Source organism: Agaricus bisporus (genome assembly GCF_000300575.1).
Source record: "Agaricus bisporus var. bisporus H97 unplaced genomic scaffold AGABI2scaffold_6, whole genome shotgun sequence".
NCBI classification, from domain to species: domain Eukaryota; kingdom Fungi; phylum Basidiomycota; class Agaricomycetes; order Agaricales; family Agaricaceae; genus Agaricus; species Agaricus bisporus.
In genome coordinates this window covers 786,601-808,399 of record NW_006267369.1, presented here as the reverse complement: position 1 = coordinate 808,399, position 21,799 = coordinate 786,601, and the positions used below count along the sequence as shown (strand labels likewise).

At 46.9% G+C, this 21,799-nt stretch overlaps 7 protein-coding genes across 7 annotated transcripts; 5 read left to right on the top strand and 2 right to left on the bottom strand.

Annotated features, from left to right (window-relative positions):
* Nucleotides 1–1,367: 1,367 nt before the first annotated feature.
* AGABI2DRAFT_193175 (hypothetical protein) lies at nucleotides 1,368–2,983 on the bottom strand. The gene is made up of 8 exons (XM_006461728.1): nucleotides 2,768–2,983; nucleotides 2,678–2,708; nucleotides 2,542–2,625; nucleotides 2,377–2,485; nucleotides 2,112–2,283; nucleotides 1,994–2,064; nucleotides 1,705–1,940; nucleotides 1,368–1,646 (listed from the first exon to the last, which is right to left on the bottom strand). The coding sequence occupies exons 1-8, from the start codon at nucleotides 2,974–2,976 to the stop codon at nucleotides 1,521–1,523; spliced, it is 1,038 nt and encodes a 345-aa protein (XP_006461791.1). The 5' UTR covers nucleotides 2,977–2,983; the 3' UTR covers nucleotides 1,368–1,520.
* Nucleotides 2,984–6,005: 3,022 nt separating this feature from the next.
* Nucleotides 6,006–9,314, bottom strand: AGABI2DRAFT_118644 (hypothetical protein; the record flags this gene model as incomplete). Its single annotated transcript, XM_006461727.1, has 15 exons — nucleotides 6,006–6,131; nucleotides 6,189–6,424; nucleotides 6,482–6,552; nucleotides 6,613–6,814; nucleotides 6,954–7,062; nucleotides 7,110–7,193; nucleotides 7,246–7,276; nucleotides 7,331–7,594; nucleotides 7,645–7,749; nucleotides 7,812–8,191; nucleotides 8,245–8,437; nucleotides 8,490–8,775; nucleotides 8,827–9,058; nucleotides 9,114–9,192; nucleotides 9,244–9,314. The coding sequence occupies 15 exons, from the start codon at nucleotides 9,312–9,314 to the stop codon at nucleotides 6,006–6,008; spliced, it is 2,469 nt and encodes an 822-aa protein (XP_006461790.1).
* Nucleotides 9,315–9,436: 122 nt separating this feature from the next.
* AGABI2DRAFT_193172 (hypothetical protein) lies at nucleotides 9,437–10,626 on the top strand. Its single transcript, XM_006461726.1, has 2 exons — nucleotides 9,437–9,518; nucleotides 9,575–10,626. Exons 1-2 carry the CDS (start codon nucleotides 9,512–9,514, stop codon nucleotides 10,483–10,485), a joined length of 918 nt encoding a protein of 305 aa, XP_006461789.1. The 5' UTR covers nucleotides 9,437–9,511; the 3' UTR covers nucleotides 10,486–10,626.
* Nucleotides 10,627–10,813: 187 nt separating this feature from the next.
* Nucleotides 10,814–13,416, top strand: AGABI2DRAFT_222683 (hypothetical protein). The gene is made up of 10 exons (XM_006461725.1): nucleotides 10,814–11,233; nucleotides 11,296–11,416; nucleotides 11,480–11,664; nucleotides 11,722–11,830; nucleotides 11,884–11,983; nucleotides 12,037–12,135; nucleotides 12,194–12,807; nucleotides 12,858–13,027; nucleotides 13,099–13,116; nucleotides 13,171–13,416. Exons 1-10 carry the CDS (start codon nucleotides 10,860–10,862, stop codon nucleotides 13,301–13,303), a joined length of 1,923 nt encoding a protein of 640 aa, XP_006461788.1. The 5' UTR covers nucleotides 10,814–10,859; the 3' UTR covers nucleotides 13,304–13,416.
* Nucleotides 13,417–13,522: 106 nt separating this feature from the next.
* Nucleotides 13,523–15,903, top strand: AGABI2DRAFT_185889 (hypothetical protein). The gene is made up of 10 exons (XM_006461724.1): nucleotides 13,523–13,616; nucleotides 13,682–13,768; nucleotides 13,900–14,012; nucleotides 14,072–14,270; nucleotides 14,328–14,460; nucleotides 14,569–14,925; nucleotides 14,984–15,038; nucleotides 15,089–15,268; nucleotides 15,328–15,541; nucleotides 15,596–15,903. Exons 1-10 carry the CDS (start codon nucleotides 13,561–13,563, stop codon nucleotides 15,813–15,815), a joined length of 1,614 nt encoding a protein of 537 aa, XP_006461787.1. The 5' UTR covers nucleotides 13,523–13,560; the 3' UTR covers nucleotides 15,816–15,903.
* A 23-nt stretch (nucleotides 15,904–15,926) lies between these two features.
* On the top strand, nucleotides 15,927–19,213 carry AGABI2DRAFT_71493 (hypothetical protein; the record flags this gene model as incomplete). Its single annotated transcript, XM_006461723.1, has 9 exons — nucleotides 15,927–15,992; nucleotides 16,049–16,147; nucleotides 16,198–16,324; nucleotides 16,422–16,738; nucleotides 16,787–16,898; nucleotides 16,948–17,099; nucleotides 17,153–17,288; nucleotides 17,357–17,540; nucleotides 17,593–19,213. 9 exons carry the CDS (start codon nucleotides 15,927–15,929, stop codon nucleotides 19,211–19,213), a joined length of 2,814 nt encoding a protein of 937 aa, XP_006461786.1.
* Nucleotides 19,214–19,698: 485 nt separating this feature from the next.
* AGABI2DRAFT_193169 (hypothetical protein) lies at nucleotides 19,699–21,589 on the top strand. The gene is made up of 6 exons (XM_006461722.1): nucleotides 19,699–19,798; nucleotides 19,855–20,022; nucleotides 20,208–20,350; nucleotides 20,424–20,711; nucleotides 20,770–21,149; nucleotides 21,206–21,589. The coding sequence occupies exons 1-6, from the start codon at nucleotides 19,791–19,793 to the stop codon at nucleotides 21,488–21,490; spliced, it is 1,272 nt and encodes a 423-aa protein (XP_006461785.1). The 5' UTR covers nucleotides 19,699–19,790; the 3' UTR covers nucleotides 21,491–21,589.
* The last annotated feature ends 210 nt before the right edge of the window (nucleotides 21,590–21,799 follow it).

The following is a 21,799-nucleotide window of genomic DNA, read 5'->3' as shown; positions in this document are numbered from 1 at the left end:
TTCCATGACCTTCTAATGACGGAGGCAGGCATCCGAACAGGTTGGCGCTCTCCAGGCGTTCTCTACTGACGAACGAGGTAAATGACCAGGTACATTCTGATGTACTCATCACACAGGTGACCCCGAAAAAATGCAAGCACCGTCGATCATTTGCAGCATCAACTGATCCATTGCAAACGATCGTGCTTAATATGTCTTCCGAGGCTAGGGTGCTTGCCAGTGGCCTACCATTCGAATCATTCAAGCTATTAGATTGAAACAAGCTTTGTTCTAATAAACAGTCTTGTGAGGCCAATCAAGGCAAAAACGGATGAGCATCCCAGATGACTTCCCGCAGAAATTCAAGGGCCCTAAATTTCGACGAAAACCGCGTTCACAAAAATCCAGGCAGAGTTCGAGTCCCGTAGTCTGAAAGTCATGGATACGACAAGGTTCACGTGAAGCAGGTTGAATTTTGCGTGGTACGGCCTTCTCACTGGATCGATGGTGAAGGTATGAGAGTGGGATAGCGCATACAACCCCACTTCAAGCACAATCACTTGATGATTCGGCTGATTGGGAAAGGCGCGGGGAAGAACTACAATATTTGGTATAACTGGATCTATACGAGAGCGAGTGTCAGAGCACCGTCGTTTACGGCTGGAGCCTGAAGAAGGCCTGAAGACGGGCTAAGAAATCGCGTCCGTTGCCGGTCACCGGTCACCTCCGGTTACCTGTGAGGGAGATTCAATGATCCGCTGATGCGCTCGACAGATCACGCGCAGCCTTTACATAAATTTATTTTCTCTTGCAACAAATACATAGTGAGATTCAGAGGGCAACTGTCAATAAGTTGGAGCTTGGAGTGCGTTGAACAAAAGAAATTGCCGGAAAACTGAGGTCAGCCGGATCAGATTGCGTTTGCCACTGGATTCATCCCGGGCCGGATTCACCGGGTTCTTTTGGTCCATGGGCCCAGTGATTTACCATATATAATTCCTGTTAGTGCCTTTTCCAATCTACATGAACTAGATTAGGCAAAGAAAACCAAATCCTTATAGTCCAGCATGATCCGATAAACGATTTGAGTTTTCCAACAGAGTTGCACTGCGCGTAAATCAAATATTAATCCCGGCTGCCTCAGGTCAAGCTTGAAGAAGCCATTATACAATGATCGATCAAGGTGTGCAGCTAGGTGAGCCTACTAGACAAGTCTCAGAAAAAAACATGATTCGAGCACGATTTGAGTCCAGCCAAAAAGTGCCCATTCTCCTACTGCTAAGCCCAAACGGCTTTCGACTCGGTATATGGTAGATGACTCCCTGATATATTTATAGGAAAGCGGCCATACGGTACTAGGACCCCTGAAACAAGCCACATAGGACATTGGTAGAAACGAGTTTGGATTATGTCTTTCTAAATGTAAGTCGTAAATTATGAATACAATTGCAACAAATGACAAAGTGTCCTTGATCTTATAAACATTTGAAGTCGACAACGGCTTGATCCACCAGAGATCTATTCGCAATAGGCATGAATCCTTATGCCCAACGGCCTAAAAGGGCCATTATACCACATCCGAGGAACATTGCAAGGACAGCGAAGGCAAGCCTGCCACCGGAGCTTTCCATCATTTCTTTGTTAAATAAAAATTCATGTGCAAGTAGCTGTACCATAGAATCTGTCAGCATCCCGACAAGCGTCTATGGCAGTTGGAGTACGAACCTCCACAAGTCCTGTATATAGAAGAATCCCTGCGCTGAGGGCATCAAGGACGCCGCTGACGATACTGGCACTCGCAGTTCCCGGGTTATAAGTGGTCCGAACACCAAGGCCGGCTGCTATTCCCACAGGCGTCGTGATGCCGTAGACCAATGCACCGACATATGGGACCCAATGATACTTGGGTTCAAGTTTCATCAGTGCAAGTCGAGAGCCGAGTCCAAGACCCTCGAATGACTCTATGTAGATGTTAAACATGTTTAGTTGGGAATAGCCTGTTATGATAACCCACGATGGAAGATCAAAACGATGAACAAAATTTTGAAATTTTGATCCACGGCAAGTGTGAGCCCAATCAATATACTATCAGAAAAATGAGGGCACGTTCGTTGGGATATAATCTGGCGAACCTGTGCAGCACCACACCGAACTCGAGAATGGCGACTCCGACAATCTGGGCTAAAACTTTTTCTGTTATGGAGTTGCCTGCAATATCGATCCCGAGATCGGATTCGCTCCTTGCTTCTTCCTTGTCCCCTTGATCCTTCTGTTTTCCTCCATCACCATGTCCATAGGGGTCTGCTAAATATAGGGAGAAATTTTAGTTAGAGTGGGAACTACCGTAATCCGAGTACCACTCGATGCTCAGGCGATAAGACCATACGATTGACATACCTTGTACTAGTCCTAATTTGCGTAGCCTCGCTGTGCCCCACCGAAGGGCAAGGAGCTCCACGAGAAAGACACAGAACATGCTGAGCATGCACAAAGCAAGTGCGTACGGCTTTGAGATAGTAAACTGAGTATGTGATCGTGCGTTGATGCGGCATAGAGACATACATATTCGCCCCATTTTGTGGAAAGACAAGGAGAACCAAGTTCTTCTATTGCAGGATCAAGTAAGTGTATGAATGCGGTGGCGATCTTCCATCATACAAGTTAAATCCACTTCTTATTTGTTTAAAAAATCACTCACAATGACACCCGATCCAAAGTATTTGGCGAACCTAGAACAAGATAATCCGTTTCAGTACAGCGGGATAATAGAGGGAATAAAAGTGCGTACGCATAAGCTGATCTTGGTAAGTGCAGGCAAGACGATCTCTTTGCGATTACCGGGAATAGGGCACCACAGGTCGCGCAGGCAAGTATAATGAAAATAGAGCCTATACGCAATCCAAGAAATCGGTCGTCCCCTCCCCCTTCACTACAGTCCACTTCATCTTCATCTCGCGGTAGAAATACATGGCGGTGAGCGTTCACAAAAGTAGTCATCGTGGCACAAGAAGGGTATAAGAAGATGATGGATGGATCGCCAAACTGGAGTATAAGTATGTGTGACGACTGTGAGGGTACTCGGTGGGAGTTTAAAGGGTACCGTACCGGTGGAGCTAATTTGAGCCGAAACAGGTTCATTAATAGATAGATCTCTTGCGCGCCTCGCCATCCCCTGCAGGCCCTTCATGCCAACTGAGTATGACATATAACGGAACCCCGATAACCCTTCTATGTCGGGATCTTTATTCAGACATCCTTTTAAAATTTCCGGCAGGTGCGCCGGGTTTAAAATCCCGAGGCCGGCCCTTGACATGCACGGCAAGCGGGAATCGCTTCAAAAAATCACAGCAAGAATTTCAGTGGAGGGGTAAGGAAACCTACTAAGATAGAAGTTGACATGGGTGTCTATCCGACTTCAGAAAACTTTCAACGCCTTTTTTGAGGGTCTTCTTTCGAACTTAGGGGCGGAGACCATCACGGAGAGATCCGAAAATTGGTCGGGACAAAACCCGGAAACATGTCCCCTGGAGCCCGATATGTATACAAAGAGAGGGCCTAGTAGTTTCCGTTGGGAGAGATATAGAGATTTCCGGTCAATTTACCCCCGCCGACTTCCACTGAATCAGTGGAATCCAAACGAAGGAGAGAACGCATAGATAGATAATTTGTATTCTTTGACCACATTACACCATACAGTGTGCCGTTCGAAGCACCAAAGAGCGATTTTTTGAAAATGGAGCCGAATGAAACAACTTGAAATCTTAGTTGAAGTTGAAGAGGAGGTGGCAAGTATCCAGTGGTACTGAGGTCGCAGAAAAGATAGACAAGATGCGATAGACGCACTCCTGAATTGCACTAGACCGGGAACATTTATTTTATCGCCTAAGTCCTTGACGTACCATATGGTGTGTGGCTTGTACGGTCGAGATCCAAATTACCGTGCCTTCACCAATGCGTAATACGAGCAAGCTCAGACAGCGATCTTGACACCTTGACCCTCGGTTTTGTATTCAAACTATAGGGTCTGCGTCGCTACAGCACTTCTTCGAGGTATCATGCCGCGACAGCATTTGCGGGAACAATCACAAGCCACAAATGCGCTATTGCATTTATGTCACCAATAAGGATAAAGATTATTGTCGCTTACTTACAGTGTTAAGTTCACCAAGTCACATCTCGATGAGTTTTCCTTCCCGTTTTCGGTGTCATCATCTCTAAGCACTTCTCATTTCATTTGGTCTTAACCTGCGACAGCTTGCGCCTTGGAGCACCAGAGAAGATCGAGCATCTATTTCTGTTTTGAGCTAGTGTATGATGAAAGAGTTGGAGTGGTATCGATTCGAGCCAGTTTTGTACTTGGCAAAAATGACGGTGACAGCTGAGAGTGGTGTTAGAGCAACAAGCTAGCCATAATTATGCTAGTGCGACTGACACGAAGGGCATTCAGTTTTCGAGAAGTGTAAGTTTGCATTCGGCGATGATCGTCGCCCTAGATCCAGTTAGCTGACCACAATCCACGATCTCAAAACTGCGTCACTATCGGGCTATGGAGCTTTCCAGCTACTATACCTGTCTCATCATCAATACTGATGATAAAAGCATATATAGTGTCCTAACAACTTACTGCAGGATCAGCGAAAATTATAAGACTGATGGTGGGACTGATTGTAAAAGGTGCGTATTGCATACAGCGAAATAACCGGCGCTGTTACCGAAAGATGAGTTTGGTGTTCGCGATAATCTTCCCGCTCAATTTGCAGCCATAATTTGGCATTTTCTTCTCTGATAGAGATAAGTTGTGATACCCTTCCTCTGTACGCTTGAGATAGTCAATCAACATATTATAGAAATACTCACGAAATCCTAACTGCAGCAAATTGGCGGCGTTTCGATGATATCATCCTATTATTGACCGACATCGTAATAAAGGCGGAAAACATTGCTTCACTCGACGTTTTGCTTCCTTCAAGCGCACATGTGGAATCATATTATACCGACCCCTGACACACTTGATCTTGCGGGTAACGTACGTGCCTGCGTCAGCATAACAAGCTAGTCATCGATTGGTATTCATAGGCGGAACATGCATTTCTTGGTAAGAGAAGAGGATCGTTGATCAACCGGCGCAGTGGCTCCGCGAAATTCTAGCCGACGCCTGTGGTCTGATGGCCACGAGAATTCGAAGTCATCAGGCATGATATCAACGAAAACTGTTGAAGATTGGTTGAGAAAAATTGAATACGGAATCTAAGAGACGGTAAAAAGAATGCGCTGTCATCTGAGCTTCGAAAGGTAGAGCCCGATTACACTGGAAAATCTGCTAGTACTATTCCAAAGCCGCTTTAGAAAAAGCATGATCAATGACGACGAAACAAAAACCAAGAGCTTACCTGTCACCAGCTCAAACTATCAGCGCCCTTTCCACGAACTTCTTATCAAATAGTTGATATTTGAGACCCAACAGCGGGAATAATCTTAGGCGTGATAAGCGCAAACGGCAGGCAAAATTCCCAGAGCGATAATCAAGATTTATCCTGATAATCGACAACAGGATCAACGCCGAGAAGAATATGCAGCATGCGAGCCGAGACGAAGAAAGAGAAGATGCTATATAATTTCTTGTATGGCACGGGGCCAGCACTTACGACCTCTATAGGCCAAACCACATCAATCGCGAACGATCCTGTGATAACCGACAGTCGCGGAGAATGGGTGTTTTGCCGCGATAGCCACGATGCAAAGCGGTATGATAAAAATAAACTTTGCTTATGGGGATGGGCCTGACTGGACCGGTACTCGACCAAGACTTTTTTCGATCCGAAGAGAAGGCAAACGAAATCGTTAACATTGCCCCATTAAATTGCTTTACGATCACGTTAACTCACTTAGTATATTTCATTGTTCATCTAGAATCCATCAAACAAACTCCGTCTATAATTTTAACTTTCAAGTGACCGTAGCCGCGAAGTAGTGGGTCAGCTCGCCATTCGTACTGTCGCACTGCCTCGTCCACCGCAAACAACCGGTTACGCCCAACGGCCCAGAAGCGCCATGATACCTGTTCCGAAGAGCATCACTATAATACAGTATGCAAGCTGGCCTTTGGATCCTTCCATCATTTCTTTGTTGAGCAAGATTTCATGCGCAAGGAGCTTAAAAAAAGTCAGCGTCAGAAACAACAACGGTCGACAACAGTGGCAGCGACAAACCTCCACAAGACCGGTATATATCAATATGCCTGCACTCAAGGAATCGAGGACACCACTGACAATACTAGCTTTGGCAGTTCCCGGGTTGTAAGTCGTTCGCACACCAAGGCCTGCTGCTATTCCCACAGGCGTGGTTATACCGTAGAGGGCCGCACCAGCATATCGTACCCAATTATACTTGTCATCAATCTTCAGCTGTGCCAGTCGGGAACCAACTCCGAGACCTTCAAACATTTCTATGCAGGATTTTAACCATGTGAAAGTCAATGGAAGAAAAGAAGTTGGGTACGCACGGTGAAAGACGATGACAATGAACAGTATTTTGAAATCTGGATCAACAGCAAGAGTGAGCCCGATGAGGACACTACTGACGTAAGTTTGCGCTGGATATTAAAGGAGAAAAAGATTAACTCGCCTGTGTAACGCTATTCCAACTTCAAGGATTGCAACGCCGAGAATCTGACTGAGAGGACTGTTCGCCACACCATCCTTTCTCCCATCAAGGCTCTCAAGATCCACACTAGCCTTGGTCTCATCCTTCGGCCTCGGACTCCCAGTAACGATACTGCCCTCAGACTCGGGTTCGCGGGCAACATATTCAACTCCAGTATTGTGTTCGTGTTGATCTGCCAAAGGAATATACGGTGAGAAAATCAAGAAGTGCGTCGGGACAAAAAAAAGAAAATAACAGGTCTCGAAGACAATCATTTAGACACGATGCCGCACTTCGGCAGATTGTGAAGATAGAATCGTGTTAAAACATACCGTCATTCTTGCCCGCCTTGGCCAGTATCGCTGAACCCCATTGGAACGCAATAAGTTCCACAATAAAGGTAAGAAATATTGAGAGTAGAGCTAATGCAATGGCATATGGCTGTTAAAGATGAGCATAGTTATTGAACGTTCATTTTAACTACATACATATTCTCCCCATGCATCTGAAAGACAAGGAGATCCCAATTCCTCAATCGCGGGATCAAGTAGGTGTATAAATGCAGTGGCAATCTACCATGATATAGGTTAGTACCTTTCAATATACTTCACATTAGGTACTCACAATGACACCGGAACCGAAATATTTCGCGAAGCTTAGCAAACCATCTGAGCGGAGTGATATGCAGAATAGAATTCGCAAAGCTTACTCAAAAGCCGACTTGGGTAAATGCAAGCATGCTGTATTCTTTGCGATGATGGGGAAAGTCGCGCCGAAGGATGAACAGGCAAGGACTATGAAAATGGAAGCTATTCGTAGTCCCAGAAAGCGGTCGTCACCTCCTCCTGAACCACAGGCCACCTCGTCATCATCTCTGGGAAAGAAAAAACGACGATCGACATGCAAGAGACTGGACATATCCATCTTGGCGGATGAGGTACAGGACGGTGAACATAAGTTCCGAGTAGGGCGTCTATATAAGCATATGCAGTGACTGTGGGGGTGCTTGAGTACTACACCAACATGTGAAGATCAATGCCGGAATAGATCCCCTGAGACGAAGCCATCGATCCACTAGGCAAAATTTTCATAACCAAGCGCGCTTTGCCCATTCGTATTTCTATAACCCTGTTTGTGCAGTATTGAAGATCCTTACGCTGCTTTGTCCCTCGGATTTCACTTTCTGTGACCAGCGTACTACTTCTCCTGATACTCCTTCCATAATGCTCGTCGGTGTCGCGGCGATATGTGCGATGTAATACTCAAGTTTGCGTATCACATGCTGATATGCACGCGGCACCAATGATCCAGGACGTTGTGCCTGTGGTGGTTGCTGTTGATCTTCCTGTAACTGATCTCTTTTGGTTGTATTACTGCTCCTGAGTCGATGAAATCCAATCATATCTGAGAGAACATAAATAGGCATTGCGAGGGGGTGAGTTGAGGCGTCGAAAAAATCTGTGCTACCATGTTCGGATGACTGCGAGGGTATCGAAATCACACGGCGAGGTCGTAGTAAAGTCGCCGCATCTTCTAATAGCAGAGCAAGTTGCTCCGGAGTGGCGTCCGCCTGAGAATAACGCGTGAGTACCACTCGTCTGTTGATAATTCACAATGCCATACTATGCCGAGTCGCGAGTACACATCTTTAGTTGCGGCACCTACACTAGGGTGCAAGGTTGTCGATCGGCGATCCGATAGGAAAGGAAGCAGGTGGTCCATCAGCGTTGAGGTTTCTTCGAAGTCCGGATTCGCTGGGGACAAGGTAGAAAGCATCCGGACACCAAGACGACGGACGATGTAGCTATATGTGATACTGATTGCAGGTCAGTAGAAAAGTCATGTCATTATTCTTGCCACCAACATACCAAATGGCACATAAATTGTAAATTAAAGGTTGCCCGTGGGGCACGGGTTTGATCATTGATTGAGGGATGCGAACAAGCTCAGGCCATGAGTTTACCGATGCCTGGCGATCATCTTGGCCCTCACTTTCATCCTCAAGAAACCAGGGTCGCTCCAGTTCTGCTTCGAGGTACTCACTTCCCAATAGAGCTCGCGCAAGATCGCTGGTAGGATTTTCAAGAGCAGCCGTAAACTTTTTCCTTTCGGCGGGGGTTAGCATTTGCCATATATCCCCGGATGATAATGTCTCTATCCGCGTGCATTAGTGGTAAGAATATAGCAATAATATAGCTTACTCACTAATGTCAAGTCCAGCGAACCGCTTGATCAGAGAATTTTCCTCTCCATTCTCGTCATCGCTATCTCCAAATGCCTCTTGCTTCAGAGCATCTTCATCTACGGCAGCTTCTTCCTCGAAGCGCTTGAGAAGGTCCAACATCTGGCTCCGCTCTGAATTAGTCCGCGAAGGGTTCGTCGCGATATCGGATTCAAGTTGGTTCTTGTAGAACGTCTCGGAGCATTGGGAATGTGACTACGAAAGTCGAGAAATTGGTTGTAGAATTGAACCAAGAAAAGATAGGACTCACGGGTGACCGGAAACAAGTAAGTGCACAATAAGGAATATTGCAGATAGGACAAGTATATTTGGCAAATTGACGGTGACAGCTGAAAATGGTATACGTGAGACGAGGAATGAATGGGTATACGGGGACGTACAGCTTGCAGATGACTTTGCCCGCAGTACCATCGTCCTGATCCGCCGCTGTTCGAATTTCTTGTGCGGACATGATGGAGTGGGGATAGCATGTTAGGCATGTCAGGGTAGCCGTTCATTGCTTATTCTGGTTCAAACTCCGCTCCGACGCTCACTCTTTTCCTCGAGAAGCTAGCTTTCCAATGGAGGGAACGAAGACTGGAGGGCACGTGCATTTTTTCAATTGCATTCGACTGGACACGCCATTCAACTCTTTGGCGTTCAGCAGTCATGGAAGGTTTGTATCTCTCTACATGTTTCAGAACACTGTCTCAGCCTCGAATTCCTCTACAGTCGACGAAGATATCCCTATCTTTGATATCAACAGGTTACCAGATGAGCTGCACGACAAGATTATGGATTTCTGTGATGCCAGGTCTATGGCTGCGCTCGCAAGCACCTCCAAGCACTGGCATCACAAACGCAGCACCTGTATGTACCTGCGAATCGTCAAGATTCTCAAGTATTTCCAGCTCGACCCAACGTCATTTCTTGAATTCCTCACGGAAACCGGTACAGTCATATCGGGTTCTGTTGCTCTTCTGATGTTTTATCCTGGGCTGTTTACTCCTGGTGACCTTGATATCTACTGCTCCTTAGAGAGGCTCGATGAAGTCTTGGATTTCCTCGAGACTTTCACTGAATATCACTCGCCGGTGGAGACTTCTCCATCTGAAGAACTCACTCATGATGCCCAATACGATGCCTGGGTCCAAAACGAGAACTACATCGCAAAGGTTCTAAAACTCTCTTGTTCTCCTCAGCCCGAGTACGACTGCACAGAACCTACGATATTGAATATCATAGTAGTTCAGTCGGTAGAGCCCATCCTCGCCATCTCGCACTTCCACTCGACGCCTGTGATGAACATCATCACAGGTAAAGGCGTGGTGTGTGTATACCCTGATCTCACACTCCGGAAGAGGGGCATTGTTAATTCGTGGAGGAAATCCTCTCAGCCGACAGACAAATTCAAGAAGTGTCTAGACAAGTACAGGGACAGAGGGTTTGAATTTGCTATGTCTTTGGGGAAGTGGCCAGGGATAAGAAGAGACTTTGCGAGAACAAGAAAGTTGAGGAACATGCCGCTTTGTGCGATTGCTTTCCCTGATCTCTCAGGTACTGCCACGACAAGGGACGTTACAAAAGAAGCCGTGCTGGAGGAGTCGTTGTGGGACTTGTGTTGGGAGTTGAGTGAGTGGTAGATTTGAGATATGACTGCGGGTGCACAAAATTGCAGACTTGTGTATTTTTTGATTGCCATTACGATTTATGCTTAGATCTGTATTTCTCTTTTGGTGTGCGATATATTTACTTGGGATGCGAAGCTAGCATCTCGTCCCACTCCATTCAGGATCAGCGATACTTCAATCACCTAATAGTACAAAGGAATTCACTTCGAAACAAGCCACGGAAGAAAAGAGAGAAAAGAAATCCACACGTGATCAGACACAAGATCCAAGTGAGTTAGCAACCCTGTTCGACCTGAGTATGTGTTGTTAGCCTCTGCCAGCACACGCAATTCACCAAATTACCGACACTCGGTTTCCTTGATCGCTTCATCGGAGTCACTCCGTCCATGGTTCCATCATACAACGAGCGTTTAAGAATGCATTATCAACGGTTCTCGCCCTCGAATACATGGACTCTCTTGGCGCGACAGCCAACGTATAGACTGGCTCTCTACTGTGTCATTCTTTTATCTGTGACCTGGACACTCCTTCGGTTTTTCTCAGCCTCTGATTCGAAACCATCACTACCATGGCCAAGCTTCGATCCCCCGCCACCAGAGTGGCCAGCGCACTATTCCCCAATCGAAGATGTACCGACGCCTGTCTGGGAGAGTAGGGCGCAACAAGTCAAGTATGCTTTTAGGCATGCGTACGGTGGATATAGAGAGTTTGCTGCTCCCCATGACGAGTTGTTGCCCAAATCTAACACAAGCACTGACAAGTAAGTTATACCTTTCCTGCAACGATGCGGAGGTCCTGACGAGATGTCTTCACTTTTATTAGTATGAATGGCTGGGGACTTACAGCGTTCGATTCGTTGGACACCATGCTAATTATGGGGCTCGACGAAGAGTATGAGCACGGTTTGAGTGTAGTCAGGCAAGCTAATTTTTCAGTTTCTCGGGTACGCAGTATACTTTCTCTTGATTGATGGTTCGTGGCACTAAGTGTCTTCGATTTTCGACAGTCTTCCGATGGTTGCGCTCCATTTTTCGAAACCGTCATTCGCTACCTGGGTGGACTTCTATCCGCGTATGCCCTCTCTCCGAACGACACCATTCTGCTGGAGCGTGCAATCGACCTCACTGATAAGCTTGATCCCGTATTTAACACTACTAGTGGGCTAGCATATTTCAGTGTCAACCCTTCTACGTGAGCGTGATTCATGATTCAGGTGCTCGAAAGAAACGGTTGATTAAACGTGAGCAGGGGAACTCGTCGAGGTTCACAGAGGGGGGTTCTGGCAGAGATCGCCAGTTTTCAACTGGAATATGCATACTTGGCTAAGCTAACTGGTCGCAAAGCGCATTTTGATAGAGCAAGTCTTCATTATCAATTGATACTCAATCTCTCTGACGTTTTCGCGTGAAGGCCAACACTGTCATGGAAATCTTTTCGCAGGCCAATCTCACGAGGACTGGAGGAATGCTACCTATCGCGTGGGATCTGTTATCTGGTTCTCCTTCTGACTGTATGTCTGCCTTCGTTCTCAGTTCCAACGTCGAAACTCACATCTTGCTCCAGCACATCTATCCGTTGGAGCTCAAGCGGATAGCACACACGAATATTTGCTCAAATTCTATTTGTTGACTGCAAAGACAGATAGAAAGAGTTTAGAAATGTGTAGGTGGTCTTCGGGTGCTTTGCTTCCCGGTAGCTGACTTGGTCTCCTCCCTTTCAGATATCCGGGCGACTACACAGATAATCACTAATTTATTATATTTGTCTCCCACACGGCACTTGCTATATGTGACAGATTCCACGTCGACTACGTACGAAAGACGTGGTAGACCTACACGCGTATTTGAACACTTATCGTGTTTCCTTCCCGGTCTTCTTGCCTTGGGAGCTCATAGTCTTCCTCTGGACAATCTTGAATCACTCGGTATTGACCTCACTCAACTCGGCTCGGAAGAAACTTATGGACATGCCGGAAAAGCATACGAACTCCTACGCTCATATAACCTCAAGGATTTACATATGTGGGCTGCGGAAGGTCTTGCCCAGACATGTTGGTTAACTTATGCGGATCAACCTACGGGGCTTGGTCCGGATGAAATTATCATGAAACCTGCGCCCAACTCCAGAACGGTGGGGAATGGATATATGGTCGAGACGAACGACTATTTGTGGATTGACGCGGTTGAGAAATGGAAAAACAGTGGAAGCCGCGGAGATGTCCCTGGTCTGAAGGAGAAAATGCCGGTAAGTTTTACAGAGAAACAGAGACTGAAGGGGGAGGTCAACGCAAGGGACTATTATGTCAAAAAGCCCATGTATCTTCTTAGACCTGAGGTGGGTATCTTTGTTATAAACAATGCGTGGGGCTGATGGTCTTTGCATAGACGGTGGAGTCTCTGTATCTGTTGTGGAAGACGACTGGGGACTGGAGATGGAGGGCGAGGGGATGGGCTATTTTTGAAGCAATTGAGAAGGAGGCCAAGACTTCACGTGGGTATGCGAATCTCCAGTTTGTTGAGCGGACGCCTGGCTCCCTGCAGAACAGTATGCCAAGGTACGTCAATCACTGTTATGCACATGGAACCAAAACCAAAGAGTAACTCTCTCATGCTCCCCCCAATTTAGTTATTTCCTTGCAGAAACGTAAGGCCGTTTTACTATCTGTTTGTGTTCAGCTGATCATGAGGTTATAAATAGGCTGAAATACCTATATTTGATGTTCAAGGAAGAAAATTTGATACCTCTTGATCAATGGGTGTTTAACACAGAAGCGCACCCACTCCCTATATTCACATGGACGGAAGAGGAACGAGAGAAGTTTGGGTTGTGATTTTAGATCAGTTACTGCAACACACTTGTTATACATATTTATCTAATCTCCGACGGGACGCCGGACCGGTCCAGAATGTATGGCACTGGTCACTGGGCCAGTGGTTGACCAGTTAAGTTACCATACTTATATTTCATATGATATACCATCCAAGATGATTCACCTGCATCATTTAAAAGCCCCTGCCAGAATTGCTGCGTTCCCCACAAAAGCCCTCTTGATTCCACGCTTCAGGTCGCTCTAAGCTTCTTATCATTATGGCTAGTACGCTTAAGCTGGGCGAGTTTGTTGGATCTCTCGACTGCGGGACAACGTAAGTGGTACCTTACTTGGACCTACACCGAACTCGACGATCTATATGCGTTTCCTTCCATGAAGCTCCGTGCGGTTCATGGTGTTCAACAAACATGCCGATGTTATTGCAGAGCATCAACTTGAGTTTCCTCAGTATTATCCTCATCCTGGGTGAGAGACCTTTCTTTATCTCCCCCAGAATCTTTTAATTTAACGAATCATCTCTTCATCTTTGATGGCGTACTTCCTGCGTGCGATCGGATTCTTGTTTGACGTCTCTTCTGGGGGATTACGATTTACAGTTGGCATGATCATGATGCGGACGAGATACAACAGCATGCAAATACTTGTATTGAAGAATCTGTCAAGCAACTTGAAAAAGCTGGTTGGGCAAAAGAGAGCGTGAAAGTGATTGGTGAGTGGTCGATTCATCAGTTCGAATTCTACTGACTGTGTCGGATGTTTGATATATAGGGGTCACGAATCAACGAGAGACAGCTGTGGCTTGGAGTCGTAAGACTGGAAAGCCCCTTTGCAAGGCCATTGTCTGGACTGATTCTCGCACGAAAAATGTCGTTGCGCATTATGAAAACAAGCTCAAGGAAACTGGAATTCAGGTTTCTCCTGGTGTCTGGGTGAAAGGTAAAGAAGGCGTGGATGCCTTGCGCGATATGTGAGTTTACTTGTCATTTCCTGATCAAGGTTGGATGTATTCAGAAACTGTTACTAGTACGGGTTTGCCGCTCTCCACGTATTTCTCTGCTATCAAGCTCCGATGGATGATTGATCATTACCCCGACGTCACGGCAGCTCACGAGGCGGATGACCTACTTTTTGGGACTGTTGAATCATGGGTCGCGTATGTCAGTCAATATTCCATTGTTCTTTGCCCACTACCATGCAGTACACTGATGGTTGTCAACTTCTCTTTTCCCATTGTCATCCTTATTTCGGTCGTTCCTCCAACATAGAACCTACTAGGTGGAGTTAAGACTGGTATCCACATTAGTGAAGTTACCAATGCTTCACGGACCTTACTCCTCAATACCAAGACTTTGCAATGGGAACCATGCCTCCTCGAGTTCTTTGGTCTCAGGAAATCGATCTTACCCAAGTTGGTCTCCACTTCTGAGGTATATGGTAAACTCGCATATGGACCTCTGGCCGGCGTACCAATTGGCGGGCTTGTTGGTGATCAACAAGCAGCTCTGATTGGAAACAAGTGCTTGAACCAGGGTGAAGCAAAATGTACGTATGGCACGGGTGCTTTCTTGTTGTTCTGCACTGGTGGCGACATCGTGGAAAGTAAGCATGGTTTGTTGAGTACCGTAAGTGTGGTTCCATAAGTTACTCAAAGTGGATTTACTGATTTACGCTTCTGTACAGATTGCGTATCAGGCGGGGCCGAATGCTAAGCCTATTTATGCATTGGAGGGCAGTAGTAAGTCCTTTTCATTGACCTAGTTTGTATTTACTGAGTGAGATGTATAGTCGCTGTGGCTGGAAGTGCCGTCAAGTGGCTCCGTGATACGATGGGGATAATAAGCACTGCTGCCGAAGTCAACACTTTGGCCGGGAGAGAGAGCGACACTGGAGGGCTGTACTTCGTCACTGCGTTCTCTGGTCTTCTTGCCCCATACTGGGACCCAGGCGCAGCCGGAATGTTGATTGGTACGGAACAAGAGTCCATTTTTATGTGGGGTTCGTATTGAATCGAATCGTCATTGCAGGCATTTCGCAGTCTACCAACCCGTCGCACATTGCACGTGCGGTCTTGGAAGCGAACGCGTATCAAACTCGTGCTATCATTGAGAGCATGAAGTTAGATTCTGGATCTGATCTGAAGTACTTGAAGGTAGACGGTGGAATGACCAATGGTGACCTCGTCATGGAAGTGCTTGCTGATGTTGGAGGTTTCACTGTTGTCCGACCCGAAATGAGAGAGTACGTACACGTTGGTACGAATGGTATCCCAGAGACGCTGACGAAAGTCGTTAGATCAACTGCACTCGGTTCTGCGCTCTGTGCTGGGGCTGCGATTAAGCTTTTCGGATGGGACCTGAATAAACCGGAGACGCTTAAGGACGTGAATGTCAAGGGAAGTGTTGAATTCCAGCCCCGGCTAGTATTCGCGGAGCGTGAGAAGAGATGGAAGGGATGGCAGAAGGCGATTGAGAGATCTAGAGGCTGGGAAGAGGGAGTCGACGAGACAGCGTAGGTCTGTGTTCAATATTTATACTGTAGGGTAGTGTAGTGTAAGCGATTGTGACACTTGGCTGAGTTTCAAATGGGATATCCACCCCCTGTTCGCACCCGCCCTAGTGCAAACATGTCCAGTTACGACAAAGTCGTCAAACTGGCCTGCAAGCCAAAAAATGACCCCCCAAAACCAAAGGTATTTCCCTCATTGTCCCCCTGTTCTCACCGTCCAGCACTGACCAGCGATTGAAGTACATAGACAACATCATCGCCGCTACCTGGTCCGAAGATGGTGCTGTCCATGATGTCTGCAAGGCTCTTTCCCCCCGCTTCCGCGAACCCAACTCTGTTGTATGTTCACGCCCAGGCCGATACAACTTCTTCGCTGACTGCCGATGCAGGTAGTGTTCAAAGCACTCATAGTGCTACACACCATGATTAGAAATGGTGCTACCGATAACGTCCTTACCCACCTCTCTCAATCAGACGTCTTAAAGCTTCGCAACGTGTACTCCGCTAATTGGGAAGGTCAGAATTCTAGCCCCGGCGCACGTGCGTCGTTTTCTCGTTCGCGTTGACTGACCAGACGGTTGTTCATCCCCCCTTCAATGCATTACTTCATCAGGGTTTGCAAATCCGGACCACCTACATCACTACGCTAAATATCTTGACTCTCGAATTCGCGCATACCAAAGCCTCAAGCATGATGTCATCAAGGTTCAATCCGAGTCTAATCGAGATATGCGCAGCTCTACGTTGCTGGATGATGACGAGCACAGGGGTAGACCGAGTACTAAACAAAGAACGAAACAGTCGAATGTTACCCTTGGAAGGACAAAAACTATGCTGGGGAGGAAGTTGAGGTCAATGACCGTTGAAAAGGGATTACTCAGAGAGACAAAGGCTGTCCACCAGATGATTGATTCTTTGGTTGAATGCAGAGTGCGTATCGGAATGCACCTCTGTTTGACATGCTGACTCTTCTACTAGTTCTACATCGACGGTGTCGACGACGCTTTGCGGCTCGCCGCCTTGCGAATGCTCGTTAAAGATCTACTTATTCTATTTCAAGCCGGAAATGAGGCTGTAGTCAACCTTCTTGGTGGGTTGCTAAAATGTATGTTCAACCAGCCATTCATCCATCTTCATAGAGCAATACTTCGAAATGTCACGCATCGATGCCGCTGAAGCACTCTCCATTTATCGACATTTCTGTAAACAAACTGAGCTCGTCTCGGAGTATCTTGGAGTTGCGAAGAAACTGCAGAATCTTTTAAATGTCCCAATTCCAAATCTGCGTCTTGTACGTTTATACACCATTCTACTGTCAATAATAGCCCTCTCACTTCTTGGCAGGCGCCGTTATCCCTCGCCGCTGCTCTACAAGAATATTTAGACGATCCTAATTTCGAGCAAAACCGTAAAGATTACAAGACGAATAAAGCCATTGCAGATGGGAGGCCCGTACCAAAGTTACCAAAAGGCGCTAGTGGTTCGTTTTCCATATTCACTTGTAAACCTGGAGATGTCGTTGACATTTCCTTCCAGCATCCAAATCAGATAAAAAGCCGGACTCGACGCCAGCTGACACCAAAACGACTCCAGCTAACAATCAAGCTGCCTCCACTGCGACTTCGGCTACATCTTCTACTTCTCAGCCACCAGCGAAGAAACAACTTATGGAAGACTTTTTCAATTCCATTGAAGAGAATCAGACCAACATGTTTGGCAACCAGGCGTCTAGGTTCGTGCTTCAAGTACATACTTTCATTTGACCTTTATCAATGTGCTTGCAGTGCACCAAATCCTTTTGCTCAGATGTCATCTTCACAACCATTCGGCGCGCCACAGATTACGACGCAGCCCACTGGGTTCCTCATGCCCCAATATACGGCTATGCCCAATTCATCTAATCCATTCGGATTATCCCAACAACCAACGAGTGCGACTGCAAGGCCAATGACGACTTTCCTGCCAAATACCAACCAGTACAACATGCTGCAACCTCAGGCAACGGGTTTCAATCCATTTCGCCAAAGTATGATAGCACCACAAACCACTGGGATGGCTTTGTTTGGCGTTGGAAATAATCCTGGGATGGGTATGGGCGCTCCCCAGCCACAATCCAATCCTTTCCCTACATCGTCTAGCCAGCAACCATTACAGCCCATGGCGACAGGATACGGGCACACACTCTTCAATATGAACCCGCAGCAACCCCAACAGTCTCCACCACCACAACAACCACCACAACCTCAGCAATTCCAGCAGCAATACCAGCCTCTACCTAATTTCGCGTCCATGGGATCTGGAACAGTTGCGTCACAACCGCAAACTAATGCAAATGTCCCGCCACGGCCTGCTTCGACGCCTCTCACTGCTCTGGGTTCGACAGCCAAAAGCATTTCCCCTCCACCTCTTAAGCCTCATATGACGGGAACAAGGAATCCATTTGGACCAGTGATCACACCTGCGCCTCCAGTGCCGAAGCAACCAACCTTAGCCGATCTTGCTATTGGGAATACCGGGGTTGGATCTACTGCTCCTACAGCATTGGCACAGCCGCAACAATCGACACAAGGTAGTGGAACCACTTCGGGAACTACAAACGGGTTCAACTTTGCAAATAGCGCGTTAAACCCAGGTGGTACGGATATGGGCAGTATTGCATCGTCATTTGCGTTTTCCGCCAATAAATCTGCCAATGCTGCTGCGTCGCCACCACCAGGACCAAGTCCGACATTGGGGACTTCAATGTTTGCTGGATCGCCGGGATTTAATCAGTCAATTCCCGGCGCATCCAGTGTTGCCGCTACGCAATCGTTGCCTACTGCTGTCGGTAATGGTGCAAACACGGCAACCGCACAGTTGAAACCACAAATGACGGGATTCGGGGGACTGAAGCCGTTCAAGCCCACATCGTCATTTGGAGCCGCTCTTATGGATTCCTTACCCCCTGTTCCGAATTCACCGGATAGCTCTGCTGGCACTGGCCCTGCCAATCACAGCAGCCCGGGTACATCGACAACCGGGTTTTCGGAATTTGGCGCTTTGAACAAACAGCAGCCGACAGGCGCTGCCAACACTATGAATGGACATGCAGGACCAGGAACAGCTGTGAACTCCTTCAATGCGATCAGGAACACAACATTGCCATCCTCAACCGGTGTGGGTTTAAGACCACAACTCACAGGTGGTGGAGCGGCGAATCCATTTAGGGCGTCAATGGCTACAGGGAATCCAATGGGAGGTTCTGCGGCACCGAGTGTACCTCCGCTGCCCACTGGATTTGGTACTGGGAATATGTTTGGCACAATGCCATCCTTCTCGTCAACAAGCGCGTTCAATAATTCTTATGGCCAGACTCAGCAGGGTGCGGGACAAGGACAACAGCAGGGACAAGGTTCTCTGATCTGAATGATTCAAACAAGTGCTTAAGCACTGTGTCTTCACCGATTGCAGATTCTTGCTGGACCACAACTTGGCTACCTATAATGGAATTCATGATGCACACAAGACAGCTCGCCTACTTTTTTTCCCTATCTTCCTTTCAAACTCTTCGTTTCAATGACTTACACTATATGTGAAGGTTCATCTTGGTTCGGGCACTACCTCTTCTTTTCTAGCACATCCCATTTTTTCACAACCATATTCCGGTTGGTTTCCGGCCCTCTTCCTTTACTTTGGAATACCAGATTCCTCGATATCTAATGTTACGGCCTATTTCATTTCATATGGCTTGCCCTTCCTTCTTACCGCCTCCTTTCTTTGTTTTAATGTAACATTTCACATAGTTTAGTGACAAGAACGGAATATATATCTGAACCGATATCCGGGTCCGAGTGTTTGAGTGAGAACCTAAGTTAGGAACAATGTTTCCTGTCCACCATCATTGTTTGCACATCTGCACACCACTCAAAAACCTGGAGCCCCACGCCTCTTAAAACTTTTCAGCGTCATCTGGTGATCTTTCATTCTGTCCCGCTCTACTATCATGGCCTCGTGCGTAATTCATTGTATTTCTATGATCGCGCTGTACACGAATGCTCTTGTCACAGAAACGAAATGACGACCCAAACACCACCGGCACCCGTATCAAACGCGCCAAACGATGAGATAAACGCACCAACGACGTTGGAAAGTGCTCTGGAACAGGCCAAACGCGCTTTTGCACTGAAGAAATATGAGCAGGCGGTGGATTTTTATGCTACGGCTTTGGAATTTGCGTGAGTTGCTTTTGTGAATCCATCCTTTTTTCTCCTTGCGTGAACGAGGTCAAAGGGCGTCATGCTATTGTTCCTTGCCACAGTATCGTGCACATTTGACGCGTCCCAGCTTCTTCCCTTCAATTTCTATCGTACGGGCATACCTTTTACACGTATGCTGACCCGAAATTCTGCGAATCTTCCAGGACGAAGGAACATGGAGATGATTCGCCACTGACTGCGGATTTGTATTTCTCCTATGGGCGCGCCCTGCTTGAGAATGCGGTTTCTCAAAGTGGAGTGCTTGGCAAAGAGCAGCCCGAGGCTCCTGTGGAAGAGGAACCTCCAGGTGCGTGTATTTTAGCCAACTGTCATCGTTTTTCGCCAACTTGAAGTCTCAAAATTGTTTCTGATTTCCGCAGTCAACTCTGTTGATGGTCCAATTTTATCATTTTCGGGAGACGCGGAAGAGGAAGATCCTGCAGTTGACTTATTTGCAAGTGCGGAGAATGCTGTTGTAGAAGAAGAAAAGGCTGCTGCTGCGGAAGAAGAAGAGGATGAACCTGAAGATGATTTCAATGCTGCTTGGGAAGTTCTGGACCTTGCTCGAGCTATTTATGATAAGCAGGTGCAGCAGGATGGAGATGATGAAATAAGACTTAAATTGGCAGACACTTACATTGCCTTGGGCGATGTCTCGCTGGAAACGGGTAGGTGATAAACTTTCCCCCTTACTTAATGTGCAATGACACTAAAAGGTTTGTATAGAAAAATTCGACCAGGCGATCCAAGATTATGAAGCGGGTCTCAAGCACAAAGTTGATCTCCTTCCAACATCCTCTCGTCAGATAGCCGAAGCGCACTATAAGCTTAGTATGGTGCTGGATCTTACCTCCGGGCGTCTATCAGATGCCATTTCTCATGCGGAAAATGCCCTCGAAAGTGTTGAGGCAAGGTTGGTAGAACTTCTGCATGGGTTGAGTGGTGAACTGCCACCTCTTCCTGAAGAACCACCTACAGACTCGAAAGGCAAAGGAAAGGCTGTCACCAGGCTTGTAAGGGACGATGTGATACAGCGGATGTCTAGTCAGCGGATAGAAGCCGAAATTAAGGAGTTGACAGGATTAAGGGATGATTTAGCTTTGAAGGTTAGTAATAAACTGCAGTCGGCAGTTTACTGTGTCTTTTCTAATTAGATTCTTAGGTTGAAGAACTTAAGACGTCACCGAATGAAATTCTGGACCAGAGTGCACCTGCACTTGCGGCTCAAGCTCTTGACAAAGAATTGAACATGGAGATAAAGTCCGCCATTTTGCCTCAGGTCGTGAACGACCTGACCGGTATCGTCAAAAAGAAAAAGAAAGTGGCAACAGCCGAAACCGAGGCCTCTGATAGCCCATCCACGGAAGCGAATGGTGCAAAGAGAAAGGCAGAAGAGGAAGCGGAGGCGTCAAGTACGGAAAAGAAGGCCAGACTGGAGTCGTCATAATAACTGATAAGTCACCCTCATTTTGTAAGGTACGATTTATGTTGTAGTGACGGCTCTACACCCCGTTATAATGGACTGGTTATCATATGCCGATGACCAAATTTTACTTTCTGCTTACCGCCCCGGAAACATGTGGTACAGGAGACGAGACCACTGTCACTGTCGGATTGGACCGAGTTATTCATGAAGGCAGAAGATTTATGATGTTTCTTCAATAACGAATCGCATATCACGACACACCGATCTGATGCTTCTTTAAGTCGGCAACGTTTCTGCTCATTGAAGCGCCTGTTTCAGGAGCACTCTGAA

Bases quoted from the DNA above. Each gene is read 5' to 3' on its own strand.
- AGABI2DRAFT_193175 (XM_006461728.1), bottom strand. From the start codon at position 2,976: ATGACTACTTTTGTGAACGCTCACCGCCATGTATTTCTACCGCGAGAT. The intron at 2,486-2,541 runs GTATGTCTCTAT...ACTATCTCAAAG, and splicing joins CCACAAAATGGGGCGAATAT to CCGTACGCACTTGCTTTGTG. The intron at 1,941-1,993 runs GTGGGTTATCAT...ACATCTACATAG, and splicing joins CATCGTTTTGATCTTCCATC to AGTCATTCGAGGGTCTTGGA.
- AGABI2DRAFT_222683 (XM_006461725.1), top strand. From the start codon at position 10,860: ATGGTTCCATCATACAACGAGCGTTTAAGAATGCATTATCAACGGTTC. The intron at 11,417-11,479 runs GTACGCAGTATA...GATTTTCGACAG, and splicing joins CTAATTTTTCAGTTTCTCGG to TCTTCCGATGGTTGCGCTCC. The intron at 11,984-12,036 runs GTATGTCTGCCT...ATCTTGCTCCAG, and splicing joins ATCTGGTTCTCCTTCTGACT to CACATCTATCCGTTGGAGCT.
- AGABI2DRAFT_185889 (XM_006461724.1), top strand. From the start codon at position 13,561: ATGGCTAGTACGCTTAAGCTGGGCGAGTTTGTTGGATCTCTCGACTGC. The intron at 13,617-13,681 runs GTAAGTGGTACC...CCTTCCATGAAG, and splicing joins TCTCTCGACTGCGGGACAAC to CTCCGTGCGGTTCATGGTGT. The intron at 15,269-15,327 runs GTACGGAACAAG...TCGTCATTGCAG, and splicing joins CGCAGCCGGAATGTTGATTG to GCATTTCGCAGTCTACCAAC.
- AGABI2DRAFT_193169 (XM_006461722.1), top strand. The intron at 20,023-20,207 runs GTGAGTTGCTTT...CGAATCTTCCAG, and splicing joins GCTACGGCTTTGGAATTTGC to GACGAAGGAACATGGAGATG. The intron at 21,150-21,205 runs GTTAGTAATAAA...TTAGATTCTTAG, and splicing joins GGGATGATTTAGCTTTGAAG to GTTGAAGAACTTAAGACGTC.